General features: G+C 41.8%; 1 protein-coding gene across 6 annotated transcripts in view; it reads right to left on the reverse strand.

Annotated features, from left to right (window-relative positions):
* Window positions 1–21,095, reverse strand: part of SBF2 (SET binding factor 2) — a 553,544-nt gene that overhangs the window by 33,705 nt on the left and 498,744 nt on the right. For all 6 annotated transcript variants that reach the window (XM_073347556.1, XM_073347555.1, XM_073347560.1 and 3 more), the window contains 3 exons: window positions 19,643–19,819; window positions 12,738–12,839; window positions 11,305–11,490 (listed from right to left, as the gene is read on the reverse strand). In XM_073347556.1, coding sequence (XP_073203657.1) covers window positions 11,305–11,490; window positions 12,738–12,839; window positions 19,643–19,819 — 465 coding nt within the window. The remainder of the gene's footprint in view (window positions 1–11,304; window positions 11,491–12,737; window positions 12,840–19,642; window positions 19,820–21,095) is intronic.

Here is a 21,095-nt window from a genome sequence, read left to right on the forward strand (position 1 = left end):
ACTCCTGACGTTCTAGAATTTACTCAGTTCTCTTCAGAATATTCTTTTGTAGATTTCCAGTTTTATAATATCTTTTAGTTTTGTAATTCCAATAAAAATAAATATTAATTTGATTTAAATAATCAAAAAAATTGTTAAATACCCTATAGAATAACTAGTAATCACTAAGAGACTGTTGTTGCAAACACATGAACAGCTGAGTAACTTCATGGGAGTAGTCATACTGAGTTCATTGTAACTACTAATGTAAATAAAGTATTTCACATATGTAACTCTTTGCAGGGTTAGGCCCTAAAATTGATGGAGAATTTTATTTAAATTCTGGAGCATCATTTGTTCAGTATACAGTTGAGCTATATTTATCAAAATACCAAATAGATATAACTGAAGTGTAAAATAAGGGGAGCTTCCTGTAATGACTTCATTTTAACCCACCCCATCATCTTAGAAGCAATGAGACTATCTGCCAGATGTTTCTATTGTGAAACAATGATTTAGCATCAATAATTTAGCTGACACCTGGAGATACTGGCATAAACAATGACTTTTTAAAAGATGATGCAGTTCTAATTTAGGAATCACTGTTTCATATGTTTTCTATGTAACTTTCAATGAACAACTGACAAATTTATGCACATTGGCTCTAAAGTTTTTTTGCACTCAAGATGTTAAAACTGAAACGAATGGTTAAAAAAAAAAGAGATTTAAAGAGAGACCAAACGTCCTCACTTTTATTTATGGGATATTTGAATATCAGATTGTAACATATCAAATTTTAGGATCAAATTCTGGTCTTGATTATAATATATAATAATAATATATCTCGTTGCACACAAACTAACATAGGGCACTGCTCATAGAAACACCATAGTACAAATATTTAGGATCAGATTCTTCATGACAAATTTCTATGTAAGCATACATATTAATTTGGATGACTTTCAAAAATCATACCCTTGAAAACTGTAGCAATATTGTTAGAATTTGTTAAGTCAATAACATATCATAATGGGCTAAAAGACTATCTTCAGAAACTTTTATGAACTACTCCTAGATAATTTATTCAGAGTTATGATACTATATCATATACTTAGCCTACAACCTTTTGCTAAGCGGAGACTAAGAGGTGTATAATATTATTGCACAGACTAAACACTAAGGTAAAAGGCAAGAAATACAGCTTATTGTGTAAAGTGTGTGTGTGTTCAAAATATTAATAACTTGTATCACTTACTAAACAAAAAATAGGTAAGAAAGATTTAAATACACAGTACCACGTATGGGAAGCTGCTACTGTATTTTAAAAATACCCTCACATTAGTTATAAAGCTAAGTTTTTTCTAAATGATACTCACTAGATAATGCAAAAACAAATAGATAATTTACTCTTATTTTTTAAAGGATACCATACAAACATTAATTCTGGTAACTGAATGGCTTATCCTAGAAAAAATAAACAGTTGATTTTACAGAGAAAAATGTAGTTTAGAGTATAATAGAAAAACTTAAATTGGCCAAAAAAGATGAGAGAAAAGGTGGGTGAGGTAATATCTTTTATTGGAACAACTTCTGTTGGTGAGAGAGACTAGCTTTAGAGCTGAAGAAGAGCTTGGTGTAAGCCTGAAAGCTTGTCTCTCTCACCAACAGAAGTTGAAGATACTACCTCATCTACCTTGTCTCTCTAATATCCTGAGTCAACAATGCTACAACAACACTGCATTCAGAAAAGATGGGCAGAATAGGAAACTTTATCAATGCTTGCCTGAAAATTTCCTTTTTTTGAATAATAAGGTCCACATATGTGCTACAATGGGTACTTCATCCTGCTTGCAGCTTAGGGGCAGAACCAGACCTCTCAGTCACTAGCAACAGGAGAACATGAAGTTCCCTCTAGTTGAGACAACTTCCCTGGCCAGGATAATTCAAATCTAATTTTTTTAATTACAGATGGTGTTACATACTTGGAGGAAAAACATCCATTTCTCCTACTGCAGAGCATAATAAAGTCTACCAATGATTACGAACTTAAATCCTTGGATATCAATTTCCATCTCTATTCTGGATGATCTGGTTTTCTGCAAGATGAGACTGATCTGTGGACCTTATTACGTGAAGAAAGGAAATTTTCAGGTAAGCATGGATAAATTTTTCTATTCTTTGTGCTAAGGTCCACAGATCCCTTACTTTGGGATTTTCATAGCTGTCGCTCTCCAAGGTGGGAAACAGGATCATTAAATATGGACATTCAAAAAAAGGCACATTATAATTACATAAATAAATATACACACTCTGTTAATAATAGCAAGTGTTACTGGCCTTGCCTGTAATATACATCTTCCTCTGGGCATTAAGGTGTGGAGAATACATCTGCCAAAAGAAAGGAAATGGCACTGGCTAAGATTGGATGACCAGTATGCAGAATTTGGTGAACAAATGACTATCTAGCAGATCTCAGTACTGGAGTCCTGACTGCTCTGACCTGAGATTGCTTGTGCTCCTAAATACTGCTTAACTAAAAGAAGAATATGTCTTGGATTTCCATAGGGAATTAATGCTATCACAGTTGGGAGAAGTATGTGTCTGAATTCAAAGTACAATAGTGGGTCATTTGAGAAGGTTCCCAACTTCAAATTTAAAAACCTTATTTGATTGTAGATAGTAGCCACTGGGAAGCCTACTCTAATACATAGGACATATAACAACACTTCCTGTGGAGGCTCAAACTGGGTAATGCAGCAAGGGGCAAAATGAGATTCCAAGGTATTTTATGACTTGCAGGGTTGGAATAAGGTTGATGCCCTAATGAAGCATTTGCGATGTTTACAAAACTTCATTTTCTTGAATATGCTGAGAATGTTGTACTACAGAGACGTGACTTTTTTACTTTGACACTCTAATACATCCACAATAAAGCACTCCTGGTGGGAAGGAAGGTTACTTACCTTATAGTACCTGGAGTTCTTTGAGATGCATGGTCCTGATGGGTATTAATTGTGGATGGGGATGTGCACCATGCATCTGAGAATGGAAAATATTTCAATCGCAGTGTTTGTTGGTCCATGCCTACATCCTACACCTCCTTGTACTCTGAACTGAGAGTATAAGGGATGGTGTGAACCAACTGCCACTCCAGTTCCTTTCTACAGTGAATCAAGTGAGAAACCGAGCAGAGGGGAAGGAGGGTGGGTCATGCAATACCCACAGGGGCCACACACCTCAAGGAACTCCAGTTACTATAAGGTAAGTAACTTTTCCTTTTCAAGTGCTGGTCCCTATGGGTATTCACTGTTGATGAGTCGCCAGCAGTGCATGTTGAGGAGGAGGGCACGAGGAAGTGTTCTGCACCGATTGTACCAAAGGAAGCATCCTCGGCAGAAACTTGAAGCAGGGCATAATGTTTAGTAAAAGTGTGAATGCTGCCCTAGTTGGTACTCTACAGATCTCCAAGAAGAGAATAACTTGTAGGGATACTACTGAGGCAGCTTGGGATCTAGTTGAATGAACCCTGACCATCTGAGGAGGCGGCACCTCCATAAACACATAGCATAGGAGGATGTAGCTGGAAATCCATTTAGAGAATGTTTGAGAAGAGACTGCTTACCCCTTTATCCTCTTGATTATGGAGATGAACAATCTCAGAGACTTCCAAAAGGGCTTTGTCCTGTGTAAGTAGAAGTCTAGAGCTCTTTGTACGTCTAGGGAGTGGAATTTCCTGTCTTCCCTGTTATCATGAGACTTGGACTAGAAGACAGACAAGTGAACAATTTTGTTCAGGTGAAATTCATAAGGTATCTTTGTGAGAAACTTCGGATGCAATCTCAGGATATTTTATCCTTGTGAAACACTGTGTAAGGAGGGTCCACCATAAGGGCCCTGAGCTCCCCTTCTCCTCCAGCAAAGCTGTTTGCCATTAGCAAGGCCCCTTTCATAGACAGGTGTAGGAGGGAGCAGGAGGTCAAGGGCTCAAATGGCAGGTTCATGAGTGCAGTTAGCACCAGGTTCAGGTCACAAGATTGGACTTCTTGTGAACAGGATCTCTCTAAATTCATTGTCCATCCAAAAAACAGGCCATCAGATGGAGGGATCTACAGTTGGGATGGATGGTCCTGCCTCTATTCTGAGACAGCAGGTTTAGAAACAGTTGTAAGTATTTGTATAGGCAAGAGACCGTCCATAGGTCAGTGGTGAACCACAATTGCCTTGGCAACCATGATACTATCAAAATTACAGTTGCCTTGTCCTGCTTGATCTTCCTGAGGACACAAAGTAGTAGGGGGATGGGAGAGAAGGCATAAATCAATGGGTCCAACCACTGTACCAGGAAAACATCCCCGCTTGAATTGTGCCCCTGGATAACTCAAGAGCAGTAGGCTGGGCACTTCTTGTTTCCTTGGATTGCAAAGATATCCCAGGATGGGAATCCCCACTGTTGTAAAATATACTGCACCACCGAAGAGCAGAGTTCTCACTCATGATCCTTGTGAAAATGCCTCCTTAGGCGGTCCACCAGGGAGTATATTACTCCTAAAAGGTGCACGGTTGAAAGGATAATTTGATGCTGAATGCATCAGTTTCAGAACTTGATTGCTTCCCTGCAGAATGGGCTGGACTTTGCTTCTCCTTGTTTGTTTATGTAGATTCACAATTCCAAAGCCAAAAGGGACTATTGTGATAATCTAGTCCAGTGGGTCTCAACCCAGGGTACACGTACTCCTGGGGAGTATGCAGAGGTCTTCCAGGAAGTACATCAACTCATCTAGATATTTGCCTAGTTTTGCAACAGGCTATATAAAAGCACGAGCGAAGTCAGGACAAACTAACATTTCATACAGACAATGACTTGTTTATACTGTTCTGTATACTATACACTGAAATGTAAGTACAATATTTATATGACAACTGATTTTTATAATTATATGGGGAAAATTAGAAAGTAAGCAATTTTCCAGTAATAGTGTGCTGTGACACTTCTTTTTATGTCTGATTTTGTAAGCAAGTAGTTTTTAAGTGAGGTGTAACTTGGGGGTATGCAAGACAAATCAGACTCCTGAAAGGGGTACACTAGTCCGCAAAGGTTGAGAGCCACTGATCTAGTCTGACCTCCTGTATAACCCAGGCCTTAGAACTTCCCCAAAATAATTTCTAGAGCAGATCTTTTAGAGAAACATTTAGTCTTGATTTAAAAATTTCTAGTGATGGAGACTCTGCTATGACCTTTGGTAAATTGTTCAAACGGTTAATTACCCTCACTGATAAAAATGTATGTGTTATTTCCAGGCTGACTTTGGCTAGCTTTAACTTGCAGCCATTGGATTGTGTCATACCTTTTTGTGCTAGACTGAAGAGCCCATTATCAAATATTTATTCTCCATGTAGGTACTTGAAGACTGTAATCAAGTCATCCCTTAGCCAACACTTTGTTAAGCTAAATAGATGGGACTACTTGCATCTATCACTATAAGGCATGTTTTCTAATCCTTTAATCATTCTCCTGGCTCTTCTCTGAACCCTCTCCAATTTATCAGCATCCTTCTTCAATTGTAGACACCAGAACTGGACACAGTATTTCGGCTGTGGTCACACGAGTGCCAAATACAGAGCTAAAGTAACCTCTCTACTCCTAGTCAATATTCCCAATTTATTCATCCAAGGATTGTACTAGCCCTTTTGGCTACAGCATTGCACTGGGAGCTCATATTCAGCTGATTATCTAGGATAGAGTTGCCTATCCTGTAAATATGGCCTAAATTCTTGTTCCTACATGTATACATTTACATATTAAAACATGTTGTTTGCTTGTGCCCAATTTACCAAGTAACCCAGATTGCTCTGTATCAGTGACCTATCCTCTTTTTTTTTTTAAATCATTCCCCCAATTTTTGTATCAACTAAAAATTTTATCAGTGATTTTCTGTTTTCTTACAGGTCATTGATACAAATGTTACATAGCACAGGGACAAAAGAACTGATCCCCACAGGCCCCCACTAAAGAAACACCCATTCAGTGATGATTCCCCATTTACAATTACACTTCAAGATCTATTGGTTATCCAACTTTTATTCCATTTAATGTGTGCCATGTTAATTTTATATCTCTCTAGATTTTTAATCAAAATATCATGCAGTACCAAGTCACATGTCTTAAGGAAGTCTAAGTATATTACATCAATGCTATTACCTTTATCAACCAATTTGTAATCTCATCAAAAGCGATGTGTTAGTTTGACAGGATTTATTTTCTGATAACCCCATGTTGATTGGCATTAATTATATTACCCTTCTTTAATTCTTTATCAGTTGAATCCTGTATCAGTTGCTCCTGCTCCTGTTTAGGAGGTGATCTTTGTTGAAAGCAGTGCCGGGGTCTCATAGTCTGCGGCCCAAAAGTACAGATCACAGGAGCCCCAGTATGGCCAGTGGGTGGGATCGTAACAATAAGGCAGCAAGGAGGGGAGTACCATTGGTCACTAGCCCAACAGTTTGGGTCATGAGGACTTGGAGGCATCCAGGAGGCTCTGGAAGCCCTCTCTGGGATCAAGTCTTGTTTCTGAACCACTGGAGTAAGGGTTGTTTGACTATTGGTGGATCTGATGGTACCATGTGTTTTAAGACCATACGGCCAGAGGCAGGAATGGGCGAATAAGATACTGATGGCGTTGGAGCACTTTTGGCATGACTGTTGCTCAGGATTGGTAAATGATGTGCTGATGGTGCAAGGATAGAATTGGGTCAGAAAAACTGGTGATCTGGGATGTGTGTATATCACCAGATCCTTGAGAAGGGTATATCAAGGCCTAACGAGAGGAGAGCTGGCAGGAGTCTTGGATATGGATGGATCCATCAGTGTGAGTTTGGATGCAGCAGTATTTGTACTGTGCAGTATCATCAGTGCGGACAGTGAAAGTTCCCTTGTGTGGTGCAAGGGTCACTCCTGCCCCTGTCATAGATGGCTTCGGAATGGTGGTAACTCCCAGTTCTGTTGATACCAATCCATGCTTCCTGTGAGCTCTGGGTTGAACCCAACTTGTGGCACAGAGAAGAGGAGAAGCAGGCTTTTTCTTAGACGATGTATGGCGTGGTTTGTCCCTCTTTCAATGAGGGTGTTTATCTTTACCCTCCTCCTGCCTCCATTTAGTGGAGTCCTTGGGTCTGCTGGAGGATTTCCAGCTAGAGAGCGCTGGTGCCAGTGGGATACTACCAGGAGGCTCATGTCAGTGAGATGGGGATCAGGAGGGGGGCAGGATCAGACTGGGGCTTCAAGGACATCTCCATTAAATATCTGAACTCTTGAGACTGCCTAGTACAAGGGGAAACGAGCAACAAATATAACTTTTTTAAGGAATGTGCGATTCCTCAAGGTATTCCACAGGCAGCTCTAGCAAGGGTCACTAATCAGAAAGAACCAGAGACATGACAGACAGGGCTTGAAGCTTGAAACCTTGGGCATACCAAATGGTGGGAGGACAAAGGGAGGGAACCCCCCAAATCCCAAACTATCTAAGAAAAAAGATTTACAAAACTATTTTCAGAGCCGAAGTTTGAGCAGTAACACTGGAAAGGCTATGCACAGCTAAGGGTTCTGTCCCAGGCTGGGAGTGGTGGAAAGGAACAGGAAAAGCCATTGGTCTATGCCACCCCTTTTGAGTCTCTCAAGGAAGAAACTGGCCTTGGGCCCAAGGGGTGGGCTCCCCAGAAGTTCTACCCCAGCCTACAGCATGGGATTCACATGGGCCAGATAGTTCTGTTTCCCCACGGGATGTATTGGCTCAGTATATGAGTAGCCATCCTGAAAGGGAAGGTCTGTTACAGAGGGGCAGCACAACCAGAAAGCTGGGCCCAAAATCCCCTTACAGAAGTGGTTCTCTACCAGGGGTCCGGGGCCCCCTGGGGGGCTGTGAGCAGGTTTTAGGGGAGGCACCAAGTGACTTTACAGAGTTATATGGTGGCAAAGATGGACACCAGGGTACTATCTCCAGGACAGTCCAAGTGAGTATCCAGATAGAACGTTTCCAGACCCACCCCCCCTTCCATGTTCAAAGTGAGCCCCACCATTTTGGGGCCATCCCAAGAGAGCGTCAATGTGACTGACGCTGTCCTGACTGGAGTATCCAGCAGTGCCACAATGGAGCCAAAGCACCAAGCCTCTCTGAGGCAACTGTCCCAGGGCTTTGCAGGAGGCTCCCAGGCTCCTGCTCTCCATCCCCACCCCTGTGAAGAGCAGGAACAAAAGACTGAGGCTGCTGATTTTGCTTCCCCAGCAGCAGCAACCCAGGGATGATCACAAGCTGCTTCCTTCCTCTCGCTCTCTCAGTGGGTGGAGAAAGAAGGAAGGAATCACAGCCTGGAAGTCCTGGGGCGGGAGCCTGCAAAGCCCCTGCTATTGCCCCATGCCCGGGATCCCTCGCTAGCAGCAGCCCTGCCTGAACAGGCAGGGAGAGGGACAGCCCCGGGGTGGGGCGGAGGACACTTGCCCCCCAGCCCAGCTGACACCCCTAGGCTCCCTCCCGCATATGCCTTGAGCTGGGACTTGGAGACCTTGTCGCTCTGGTCCAGGTCCAGGGCGGTGAAGGCGTGCCAGATGGCCTTGAGCAGCTCCTCTTTGAGCCCCCCCATGGCCAGCCTGCCCCCAGGCCGCTGCGCCCCAGCCGCCCCGTCCCCTGCTGGTCCTGCTGCAGCTCGCATCACTCCACCCCTCTCCGCCGCTGGCAGCCAACCAGGCCCAGCGGCGCGGGGCAGGGCTGCGCCCTCCGGGGCAATAGGAAGTGATTGAGCCCTGGGCAGCTGCAGGCTGAGGATCGTGCGCGCCCCGCTCCACCTCTCCCTAACCCCTTGCATAAAGCAGCCCCAAGTTGGGCCAGCCCCTGCTCCCAGCACCCCTCCCCCCCGCAGCAGGCTGGAACCGGCCCCTGAAAGGCGAAGTCCTGCTGGCCCTCCTCACCCTGCCCTCCAACCCTGAGCTGCCTGCGGGGCCGCACAGCAGGCTCGGGCCCCACACATGTAGCCCAGGTGGGCAGTTGGGCCAGTCGGTAATTATCACAGTGAAACGTGAGGCCCCGATCCTGGCAATGTTCCCAGCTGGGGCTGAGCACAGGAATGACATTGTCCTGGGGCAGAAGTGGTTGCAGGCTCAGGGCCTTGTTTTCTGTAATGTCTTTCAAATTAAACATGTAGCCCCAAAATGCTTTATAGCAGTGGTTCTCAACCAGAGGTCCCAGGCCCCCTGGGGGGGCCGTGAGCAGTTTTAAGGGGGTCCGTCAAACAGGGCCAGCATCAGACTCACTGGGGCCCAGGGCAGAAAGCCAAAGCCCCACGGGATGGGGCTGAAGCTCGAGCCCCTGAGCCCCACCACCTGGGACAGAAGCCGAAGTCTGAGCAGGTTAGGTTCATGGGGCTCCCTGTGGCATGGGGCTTTTATATGGAGAAAATCTGTTTTTGTGACACAGGTGGGCCGTGGAGGTTTTATAGCATGTTGGGGGGAGGGGCCCTCAAGAAGAAAAGGATTGAGAACCCCCGCCTTACAGAAATTTCTAGCATTGGCTGCATCTGGGCTGTGATGGGGGAGGAGGGGATGCCTCAGAGCCAAGTTCTTTTCCAATCCTGCCTGCCTTCTTGTCTCCTTTGCTGCTGGATCGAGAAGGGGGCTGAGGTAACCCTGTTTGACCTGAGTTGCCTCTTGTCTAGCAGATCAGCTTCTTGAATCTTTCTTGCTTTCTCTCCTGCTTGCGGAAGGGGGCAGACAACCCCACCTAGATGGGGCTGAGAGAGAGAGAAAATGGGTCCTGCCCACAGAACTGGTTGAGCTCCCCAGTGAGATACTTGTTAAGGGGCAGCAGGAGACACAGACCCTTCCTTTTGTCTCTGGCTTTTCTCAGCCTAGCTCACTTCATGAAGCCTGTAGCAGCCCCAAAAAATCAAATACAGTCCTGGAACACAGCTGGGAATGAGATAGGCACATTACTGAGCTGAAATGTAGACTAAAATTTGAAATAAAAACTGGAATTTCCCTCAGAAAAGCTCTGCAGCAGGATGGGCTGGCTGAGCTGCCAGCCACCCAAAGCAGAAAAAAGTAAAGGAACTTCAGGACATGGGGCATTCCCCTGCTGTCAGTGACTGACAAGTCTGTTTTTGCCCCAAAAGACGCAAGCTGGCTGAAGTACAATTGTAATAGATCTGTGGACCTTAGCATGAAGCAGAAATGAAGTAACAGACTGGAGGGAGATAAGAGAGAATGCTCCCCCCACTAACTGTAACAGACTGAAGTTTTACTGAAAAACCACCAACTCTATAATTATTGTACAGTAACTCCATGGCTGCGATTCTGGGAGCTGTTCCCCCCCCCCCCCGGCCAGGCAGGGCCACCCGGAACACAGGGCCCTGGGTTAAGGGCGGCCCCGGGGCTGCAACTCTAAAGCCCCTTTTGGAATGCCACCTGCACCTCCCCCTTGCTCCCCTGCCCAGCACGCCCCCTCCCCATCGCGGGTGTGTGTGTGCTGGGCACCCTGTGTTTATTGGTAAATCCGCCCTTGCCTCCCTCCCAGTTCTTAGGACTTTCTGGGAGGGAGGGGGGGAGCGGAGATGTGGAGCTTCCCTGCTCCCTCCCTCCCAGAAAGTCCTAAGTGCTGCCAAACAGCTGTTTGGCAGTGGGGGAAATGCTGGGAGGGAGGTAGAGAAGAGGAACTTGTGCAATGCTCCCTTGTAAAGTCGCTACTCTTCCACAGAATCCTACAAGCAGTGGACAGAGCAGGCAGCCAAACAACGTTATAAGGAAGCATTGCACAACTTTAAACGAGTATGTTTCCTAATGGAGTAGTGACGTAACTTGGAAACAACATTAAGTGGGAGGACGTTAAGTGAGGAGTTACTGTATAAGCTTCTTCTGCTTCCAAAACTGATGGAGTGAATAGTCTCCCCAGAGTTACCTGGAAAGAGAAGAGTTGGCTGCCGCATATGCTGCCATTCTCTTTGTAGAAAATGAATGTACTCTCTGCACCTGCTCAGTAAATATAAACTCGGAAGCTTGCCTCTAACTCACAGAGCTTCTATTTGAAATCCCTCTGTAAATCACCTTATATGATCCACAATACCAGCTACTACTATTTAGCAGGGACAATGTATGTTCTATCTTTCTACCAATAGCTTCACTATTTTCCTTCTCTTTCCTGCAAAAAGGGCAATCTTCTCTCGTAAGAGTGAAGGGAAAGTCCCTATTTCTTTTTCAATGCATTATTTATTAATAGCTCCACAATGATGGCCTTACGCATCCATTTTCTAAACACTGAATAGGCACAGATTTGTTATTCTTACCTGGTGCACACAGTCCAGGAACTGTAAGAAAATGGGAGCAAATCCACTACCCTGACAATTGAGGGTCACATTACTACGCTGATTGAACTTATGACCAAAAGAGAGCCACTCTTTTTCCACTAACATTCGGAAGCCTTCAAGTGTCCTGTAGAATGGATCACTGAGTAATTGCACTAGAGACACCACCTAGATCACAAAACAGAGTGCACTGGCATTAATATTAGATATATCATGTTCAACAAACTGAAATGTTCTAAACTTGTTTTTATGAAATACTGCAAGGCATCAAAAGCATTAAAATAAATTAAGTTATAAATAACTGGGGAAGTTACTAGATAAGTGATTTACAAAGGCAGAAATAATCCAAATTTGGATAAGAGCAAGTTTCATACAAAAGAGCTTCAACTAAAGTGAGGTTTTACTGAATTTGGGGGAAAAAAGCAAATTCAAGTGATTACTGAATTTGGAAATCACTACGCTATTTACCAAATTTAAATTAAAAGCATTATCAACAGACAAAAATGACAAACATTTAGAAAATGGGTGCTGGCCATCTCAGCTGGCAGAGGATTGCAGAAAAGGACCTGGAAGGTGGTCGACTATACCCTCTGGAGTGATGCCATGTTGCCTGCAGCCCTTCCTTTATCAGCCATTAGGTGGTGGTTAAAAGACAGCACTGGGCAGAAATGGGTCTCTTCCTGCTCTGTCTATACATCTATCCCTCCACTCCTCCCTTATAATTTAAAAATGGCTGAGTAGACGGTGTTAAGTTTCAATTGTGCTTTTGTTTGTACGGAGCTATGAGTTATGTGTCAGGTTCTCAAACGATTTGATGGAATTATTGATTTGCTGTATGTACCTTTTGGATTATGATGCATTTACACAGGCACAATCTACTCACTGAATGAGCTCAGCTGTTGCTTTTCATTTAATGCCTGGTTTGTTTCACAAGATCTATACTTTGGTAATTTGTCCTGGAAGCAGATGCTACAGGGTCGGAACTGTGTGTGTACATGGCAAAGAGTCTCTCGAACACACAGTGGTAGAGCTAAGGGCATAATGCCCATCAACTCACCTTGTGTGCCAAAATGTGTTTCAGCCACGAAGTTAAGCAATTTCTAGTCGTGAATTTTAGCCTTTCCTCATGAAGTAGTCTGCACAGGGCTGCAGACCTTGGTTAGGCCCTTGAATTGTGCAGGGCCATCAAGACCTTGGGTGAAAGCATACGTTTTGACTGCTTGTTCTGGATTTGAAAATCAAAATGGATGAAGAGTGACAGATCAGGTAGCCCTTGCCTTTTCCCTGCTGCCAGGACAGGTTGCGTTTAGGAATTTGTTGTTTAAAGTTATAAGAAAATTACAGCTACTTGGCCAAAACCTAATGCCTGGTGTTTACTAGCCCCCACCATTCACAAATTTGTAATAGCAGCTTACCTGTGCAGTAATATCCCAACCATCTTCCAAACAAACCATAACTGAAGAACCATTCTCAAGGAGCTCTGATATGACCACTCCCAATTGCATTATCCTGTGAAGCTACATAATATAAAAAAATTAGTAACATACTAAAAGTGCAGAATTCATCTGTTAATATTGCCAAATTCTTATAGATTCATATCATACCATACCATTGATGATTTAAACTATAAATATTAAATATATTAAATGCATGTTATATATATTAATAAATAAATATTAAGCCATTTATTTATTTAGGAAGTTTAAAAGGTTTACAAATCCTTGCCAGGTAAATATCAGAGACAAAACAATAATCATTATATCAGTGAAACATACAGTAATATAATCATCATAATTCTATTTAACAGAATGTTACCATATTATTGAGTAAGCATCTTTATACTACCTATATCATATTTCTAGTGATTTTATTAAATTGTGTGGAATCTCTGATCACGCATATTTAACAAATCCACTGTCTGTCAAATGTTAATATTCAAAGAAGTTGGATATGTGCTGTTTTTTCTGCAGGTGAGTGTACTTTGAGTATTGAATAAATGGTAACCAAATATTTAAGTATCTATTTTACTGGGTACGTAACTGGTGAGTTAACCTGTCTTTAACAATATCTACAGAGAATGTCGACTGTTCAAACTCTTCAGAATTTCAAATTTTTTCATTTAGAAAGCAAGTTTCTGTCTTATGGAAATAGATCAAATCTTCTCCCTCTTATATTTTGTTTTTGGCCAGGCTGGCTGGGATGCAGGCAAGTATATGCTCAAGTATTCATTATGGTACTAGCTCTACAAACACTTACGCACAGTTGTAACTTTACCCCCATGAACAGTCCTATTGATTTCAGTGTGACTTCTTATGGGATTATAATTACATGTGTGCTGAAGAGTGTTTGTAGGACTGAAGTCTCTTTCTTGTTATCAAGCTCATATTTTGTGAACATTTTCCTGACTGATGTGATGCATAACAATTTTATTCCTAAAAATGAGAAAAATCTCTGTTTTCAGTTTCTACCATTTGTATGGTAATCCAAGATCAAATGTCACAGTAGAACATACTTGTGTAAGCAGCTTTAATGTAGGCCGAACATGGCTATTTCAGTTTTCAACAGTAGGAACCAATTGCATGTTGTATTGGACACAACCCAAACAAGGTTAAAATTAACAGTGAAAAGTCTCAAAGCTTGAAAGTGAGGAATGGAAAAGATGTTGACACTGTTACAGGGAAGAAAGCAATGTAGGTGCAAAGACACAATATAAGACAAATCTAGGTTCATGGATGAAAAAAAACAAAAAAAGAATCAGCTGCAAAAGGAGAGTACAAGAGAAAGGACTCAGGGAGAACAGAGTGAAGGTGGAGAAAGGAAGTGAAAGACAGAGTCTGCCTTAGAGACTCCCAAACAAGGATATAACTTTAGAAAATTCATCTTTCTACCAGTCTTCTGAGCCTTTATTAAATAGTATTTATTTTGTTACTACAAGATGTAAAAGGGAAAAATACATATACTACAAAAGTATTTAAAATACTTATGATACAGAAATGCAAAACTGTTACTTACCTCCTTGTAATTGTTGTTTGAGATGCGTTGTATGTCTATTCCACTGTAAGTGTGTACGTATCTCATGCATGGGTGATGGAGAGTTTTCCCTAGCAGTACCTGTAGGGGCAGCTACACACGCATCTTGGCTTCCCTTTGATTGGAGCCCAGGGATATAACGGGTAGAGCAGCCCTACCCCTCCTTTATTTTTTTTCATACCAGAAACTTAGATGATAGACTCTGATGAGTTGGGGGAAAGGATGGGTTGTGGAATGGACATATAAAACACATTTTGAGAACAAGTTACAAGAAGGTAAGTAACCATTTTTCTTCTTTGAGTGATTGTGTATTCCACTGTAGGTAACTCCAAGTTGTTTCTCAATGGAGGTGAGGCTAGGAGTCTCTTCTGAAAAGGGGCTGTAGGACTCCTTTCCCCACATTCATATCATGCTGTGATGCTGCAGTAATTGCATAATGGCTAGCAAAAGTATGTACAGAGGACCATATCACCACTCTACAACTGTTAACAATAGGAACATTTAAAAAAGGGGAAAAAGGAGGAGTCAGGGAACTACAGACCGGTCAGCCTGACTTTGCTCTAGTAGCTTCCCAGGTATCAATGTATAAAACATTCAATTTATGACTACCTGAAGGATGAAGGGGTGATCACTAGCAGCCAGCATGGATTTACTAAGAACAAATCATGCCAAACCAAATTGATTTCCTTCTTTGACAGGGTAACTGGTTTGATCAATAGGGAGAATGTGGTAGACATAATATACCTGGACTTCAGCAAGGCTTTTGACACAGTCCCGTGTGACATGATGATAAGTAAGCTGGAGAAATGCAGGCTCAGCAGAACTACCAGAAAGTGGATACATAATTGGTTAAACAACTGCAAACAAAGAGTAACTATTAATGGAAAGATGTCTGATTGGAGGGGGTATCAAGTGGGATCCCACAGGAATCTGTTCTGGGTCTGGTGTTGTTTAATATCTTTATTAAGAATCTGGATGTCGGAATAGAGAGATAACTGATCAAATTTGGAAGGGAACGGAAAGGAAGAGGGAGATCCGAACTGGTAGATATGCTGTTCTTGACAGAGGAGTCAAACATGCTGCTCCAAGGCCTGAGGCTGCCTGGAAAAAGCAAGTGAGGAAGTAGAAGGAGGAGGCCTCCTCCTCTGTGCTCTGTGGTTGCATCTAGACTGTAACGAGGATGAATAGTGCATGGTTACTGCCATCATCATGACGCTCACAGCAGAGTCTGCTGCTTCCAAGAAAGCCTTCAGGGCCAATCGAGAGACCAGATGACCTTCCGCTAAGATGGCTTGGAATTCATCCCATTCATCTGGCAACTTATTTATAAATTTAGACATTGCCTCCCAAGTCTAATAGTCATACCAGGCCAACAGGGCATGGTGCCTGACAATTCTAAGTTGTAATCAGCAGCTGAATAAACTTTCCTTCTAAAGAAGTGTAGCTTTTTTGCATCCTTTTCTTTTGGGGTAGCTTAGCTTGACTTTGGCAATGTTTTTCATTTACTCCAGCTACCACCAGTGAATCTGGTACAGGATGTAAATAAAACTGTTCAAAACCTTGGGAAGGAACCTCATATTTCATTGGGTATGCTTGGCTACAAGGGGTACAGAGAATTAAGTTTGCTAGAGTGACTTAATAGGCTGCATTATTGCCTAGCTTACAGGGAGGGCTCCCTTCCCTGCTTGTAGTTGTGTGTACAATATAAACAAGTTTGTGAAGGTTTTCCTCCATCTGAATACCTAAAAGCGGGATCAGGTTCTCAATGACACCCTGGACTCTTTACAGTGGGAAGTGTAAGAACCCACTTCTGACTCTGATGAGGAGTGTAAGTACTCTGAAGGCGAGAGTGGAGCAGTACTGGGAAGAGTCATTGGAGACTGGTACCAAGATCTGCACCAAGATAACAGAACTGGTGGCAGTATTGGTGTCTTCCTAGCTCTTGGTACCAAGTGTTGTTGAATACGTATCAGAGACCTAAATACCATTGTTGACAATACTGACAAGATGGTACCATCCCTGAGACCACGGGTGTTGAAGCAGACACCAATGCCAGTGCCAAAGTCTGCCCAGTTTGCACTGGTACTGATAGAGGACGTTCCCCTAGAGTAAATGGGGAATCCAGTACTGAAAGGCAGCTGCAAAGGCCTCTGGCATTGTTGATACTAAGGGCAGGTCTGCCCTAAAAGCACTACATCGATGCAACTGCACCGCTGTAGCGCATCTAGTAAAGACACTCTATGTCAATGGGAGAGCGCTCTCCTGTTGGCATAATTGCTCCACCTCTGCGAGAGGTTGACGTATGTTTCCCGCTGACATAGCACTGGTGTAGACAGCACTTAGGTGCTGTAACCTGCATCGCTCAGGGGGGTGGCTTTTTCACACCCATGAGCAATCTAAGTTACATTGACTCAAGCAGTAGCATAGACCTGCCCTAAGAGAGGAAGTTGTATGACACTCAGAAGCAGTGCCAGATCCTTCACAAGTCCCTGAAGCAGCAGTCTATCTCCATGGTAGGTACTGGAGCCAACAACTCCAGTCTATGACAGCCACTATGAGATGGTCCCAGGCTGAGTCTATCCAGAGGGCATGATCTACATTTGGTACCAGAGTAGCTTACTCCTGCCAACAAGGAGTCTGGTACTGAGGACTCAAAGGTAGCTGAAGCAGTCTTTTGAGGTTTGAGAGGTCAAGGGTGTCCTGAGCACTTGTGCTTCCTTGGAGATGGCTCTGGTGAAGATCTCTGTCTGTGTCAGATGGCAAGGCTGGGGGGGAGCACTTGTTGAAAGAGTGCTGAATGAGCTCCCTTGAAGAGAGCAAAGATGCCAGGCAAAGAGTGGCAATAGTATCGAAGATGCACTTCTCTCTGCTTCTTCATCCTTGATTTAAATCTGTGGCAGACTGGACACTGGTCCCTTATGTGGCCCTCAGCCAAGCATCTCAAACAGTGAGAGTGAGGATTATTGATGAGCATCGCCTGTGACACCTGGACCAAGGTTTGAAGCCAGGAGATCTTAGCATAAGCCCTTCTACTACTACTGAGACAAAGTTTGCTTGGACAAACTAGTACAATTAGAATATTGAAACAAAATTAAATAAAATAAAGAAAAGTCCAAATGGATGAACTAAACACTATGAACTATAACAAAGTATATGCAGGATTTTTGTTTTCTATAACGACAAGAGGGTGTACTAAATGAATAACAACAATGTCCAACTGCCGAAAGAAAGAAGGAACTGAGGGGGGTAGCTTCATCCTTTACACGTTGGCTCTGGGCACAAGGGAAGGCAGGATGCATACATGACCGCCCATAGGTACTGCTAGGAAAAACTCTCCACACCTGTGCACATACCTACAGTGGAACAGATGTATGGAATCACTCAAAGAGGATTAAAAGGTATATTCATCCTCATTTTGAATGCCCAACTTTTTACAATGCTCACATAGTCATTAAGGATTTAGAAAATAATTGCAATTGCAACTGAGACTTGTAATAGATACAATTGAACAGCCCATCAAATAATAAGCAGCAGGGTAGCTGTATGGAAGCCTACGTTATCTTTCAAATTAAAGGAGCCACACGGCAAGCACAATACTTTTAAAATGAAAGCACAACATTATTACTTTAAATTTCTTAATTTGAATCTAATGTGCATTATGCTAACTTAATAAAATACTGTAGTACCCTTCATTTTTTCTTATTTATGTACTTCCATTTAAAGAAGCATTCAAACCTTTTTAAACAGGATTAAAACACAAACTGTGTAATTTATTTCTCTCTTCTCCAGCAGAGGAAAATCCTGTATACTAAAAACAAATCTACAGGATGAAGATCTGAGTTTTCTCATAGGCATGGTCTAAAAATGGCAAATTAAATATAAACTCACATTAGCTTTCCAATTTGTATTTATAACCATACTGTATATTATTTTGGTTTAGCACCATGAAAATGTCTTAATACTGAATTAGGGTAATGTGTGACATTATGATCTAGTCCAAAGCAAGGAAAGCACATCGTTGTTGTGCACCTGGAGCACTACTGTAGGGACATTGTGACTCCCACAATCCCCCCGCTTCTTCAAGGAGGGAACATGCTCTGACAAATCTACACCCAATGTACTGCATATGCACCCCAATATGCTGGTGTAACTATGCTACTGAGCATGTTGGCAGGGAGGAGGAGTCAAGGCTCCACCCCTCCCACATTTTCACCCATCTGAGCAAGGGGGTGGACACAGCAGCTCTATGAAGCCAACTATCTCCCATACACTGGAAGTGCTGGCACAGTGCAAAAACACAATGGAGTAAGGAGGTGTAAGGCATCCGCCCTGCACTGCTACACAGAACAGGCAAAAATATGGGCCTTGGTATGTAATTTCCAGAGTTACTGCATTATTCACTCTTTGTCTGTTTAGAGCATGTGTTCTCCTTGAGAGGCTATCATAACAAAAATGATCTATCATGTTTTATTATATTTTTAAGAGTATTTGTTCAACAACAGCTTCTCAACATAACATCTAGTTGTCCAAAAATGTTCATACTTATTATGATTTACAAAGTGCTTAATTTACCACATCCCCACTCACTTGAATCCCGTAAAAGACATCCCTAATCATATTTTTATTTGGTTAATCTCTGTGACTGTGTGTGTGGGAGGACGAAGGAAAGGGAGAGATTAGTAGAGAATTTCTCAAAATATCAGTTGCACTGAAGGACTTTTATATGAGAGCTTCTCCATGTTTGACTATTAATAGCTCACAGATAGAATAGTTTATCTATTAAATGAAGGTATATACAGAAATGCAGCGTTAGCACACAACGATGAGATGTGATGATATATGAAAAACGGGTGTATGAGTTTTAAAATAAAATTGCCAATTTATTATTCATCTTGCAAAGTTACCTCATTGTTCTACCTTTATATTTTTATCTAACTTTAATGGGAAACAGAAGAATTAAAGTGTGTGCAGTCAAGGCCATAAAAATTAATACAGACAGTAAAAAAGCGAATTTATATTCTGGCATTTTGTTCCACATTATAAGGAACAATGAATTACACTGTCTAGTTGTCAAATATATCTCACATCAATAACTCCTAATGCTGTATTAAAATAATAGTTAATGTCCGTATAATGCTATAACTGATTTCATGCAATGGAATTACAAGGAACAAAGAGAAAGGTTTGTTGGTTAGAACAACACACATTTCTCTGTCAGCAGAGATCAGAATTTATTCTGGGTAAACCGTACTACATATAAATTTTTAGAAGCATCTACCATATGAATTACCTGTGGGAACCACTCTGATTCACCAAGTGCCTTAAGGAACGTTACTTCAGAATCTGTAGGAATAGTACTGGGAACACAAACCCCCATCATCTTTTTAAAACTAGTTTTCACCTGTCGGATGTCACTGAACTCAACAGCAACAAATTCACAATTCAAAGCAAGATCAAGTTTGAAGCCCTGTGGATGAATAAGACAATGACACATTATTCATTGGAAAAGCATATTTTTCGTGCAAAGTATCTATGTGAGAAAAGATGCTTTCAAAGAGATTGCTTTAATGCTAAGAATTTCCAAACACAATTTACATTTCATTTTTTCCCATAAGAAACTGCCTAGTACAAAATGATTCTTACAACACTCTTGCAAAAGATACCAAAATATACTTCCCCCATCCATCACCCGCAATAAAAATGGATGTTAAATACTTCTATTCTATTCTATGTGAATAGTAAAATAAGGTTAGCATTTAGTAGACCTTCCTAACTCTTTTGAAATGACATTGGACTTCTGTGAACAGGTACAGTATCATTAAAAAATAAAATTATTATTTGATAAATATGAACTTGATGCTTGATTATAAAGTAATTGTTTCAATCAGAATGGGCAATTAATACTTTTTATTTATTAAGTTCAATTGAAGGTTTTGACTTAAATCACCAAACACAAGGGAATTTAATGGTAGATGATTGTCTGTTAGAAGTGATATGTCTAGGTATTCTAGCCGATGGTATGCAAGATTATCTACTCTTCTTGGACTCTTCTAATAGAAAAGCCCAAGAACTGTAGTGTGTGGGTACAGGGCACATCTGCGATAACAGTAATTGGTATTTATAAAGCACTTTCCAGCTTCAAATAACTGATGGGGAACTTAAAGAAAAGACATTTTCTTTGTCAAAGGCTACAAAGAGACCAAAGCAGAATTACTATTCAGAAGTTCCTAGGTCCTAGTCCTGCACTCACACCACAATTCTCTCTCAATATAATCTAAAATGTGTGAGTAATAAAGCTTAGGGTTGGGGAGTGGGACATATTGGTAAGAAGGCTACCTCATTTTTTATCTCATTCCACACCAGTTCATTTGAAACCATTTTTTTTAAACAGACAAGAAAACACAGTTTCTGTCAAGCTAAAACGAACTTCCTGAATAAAGTAAGAAGAATTAAAGATGGATTCCTGTGGTAAAAAAATAAAATAACAAAAGATACAGAGGAGCTGACTCCCCTAAATAATCATTGCAAGCTGAAAAAAAAAGGAGTACTTGTGGCACCTTAGAGACTAACAAATTTATTTGAGCATAAGCTTTCGTGAGCTACAGCTCACTTCATCGAGGTAGCTGCATCTACACAAAGCTTAGCTCAACATGTAGCAGAACTGAAAGAATATCTGAGACTCAGACTTGATACAATATCAGAAGATATCTGTGGCCTTTTCAGAGGGGTGCCTGATGTTAAAT

The sequence above is a fragment of the Lepidochelys kempii genome, chromosome 6 (assembly GCF_965140285.1).
Source record: "Lepidochelys kempii isolate rLepKem1 chromosome 6, rLepKem1.hap1, whole genome shotgun sequence".
Classification (NCBI taxonomy): Eukaryota; Metazoa; Chordata; order Testudines; family Cheloniidae; genus Lepidochelys; species Lepidochelys kempii.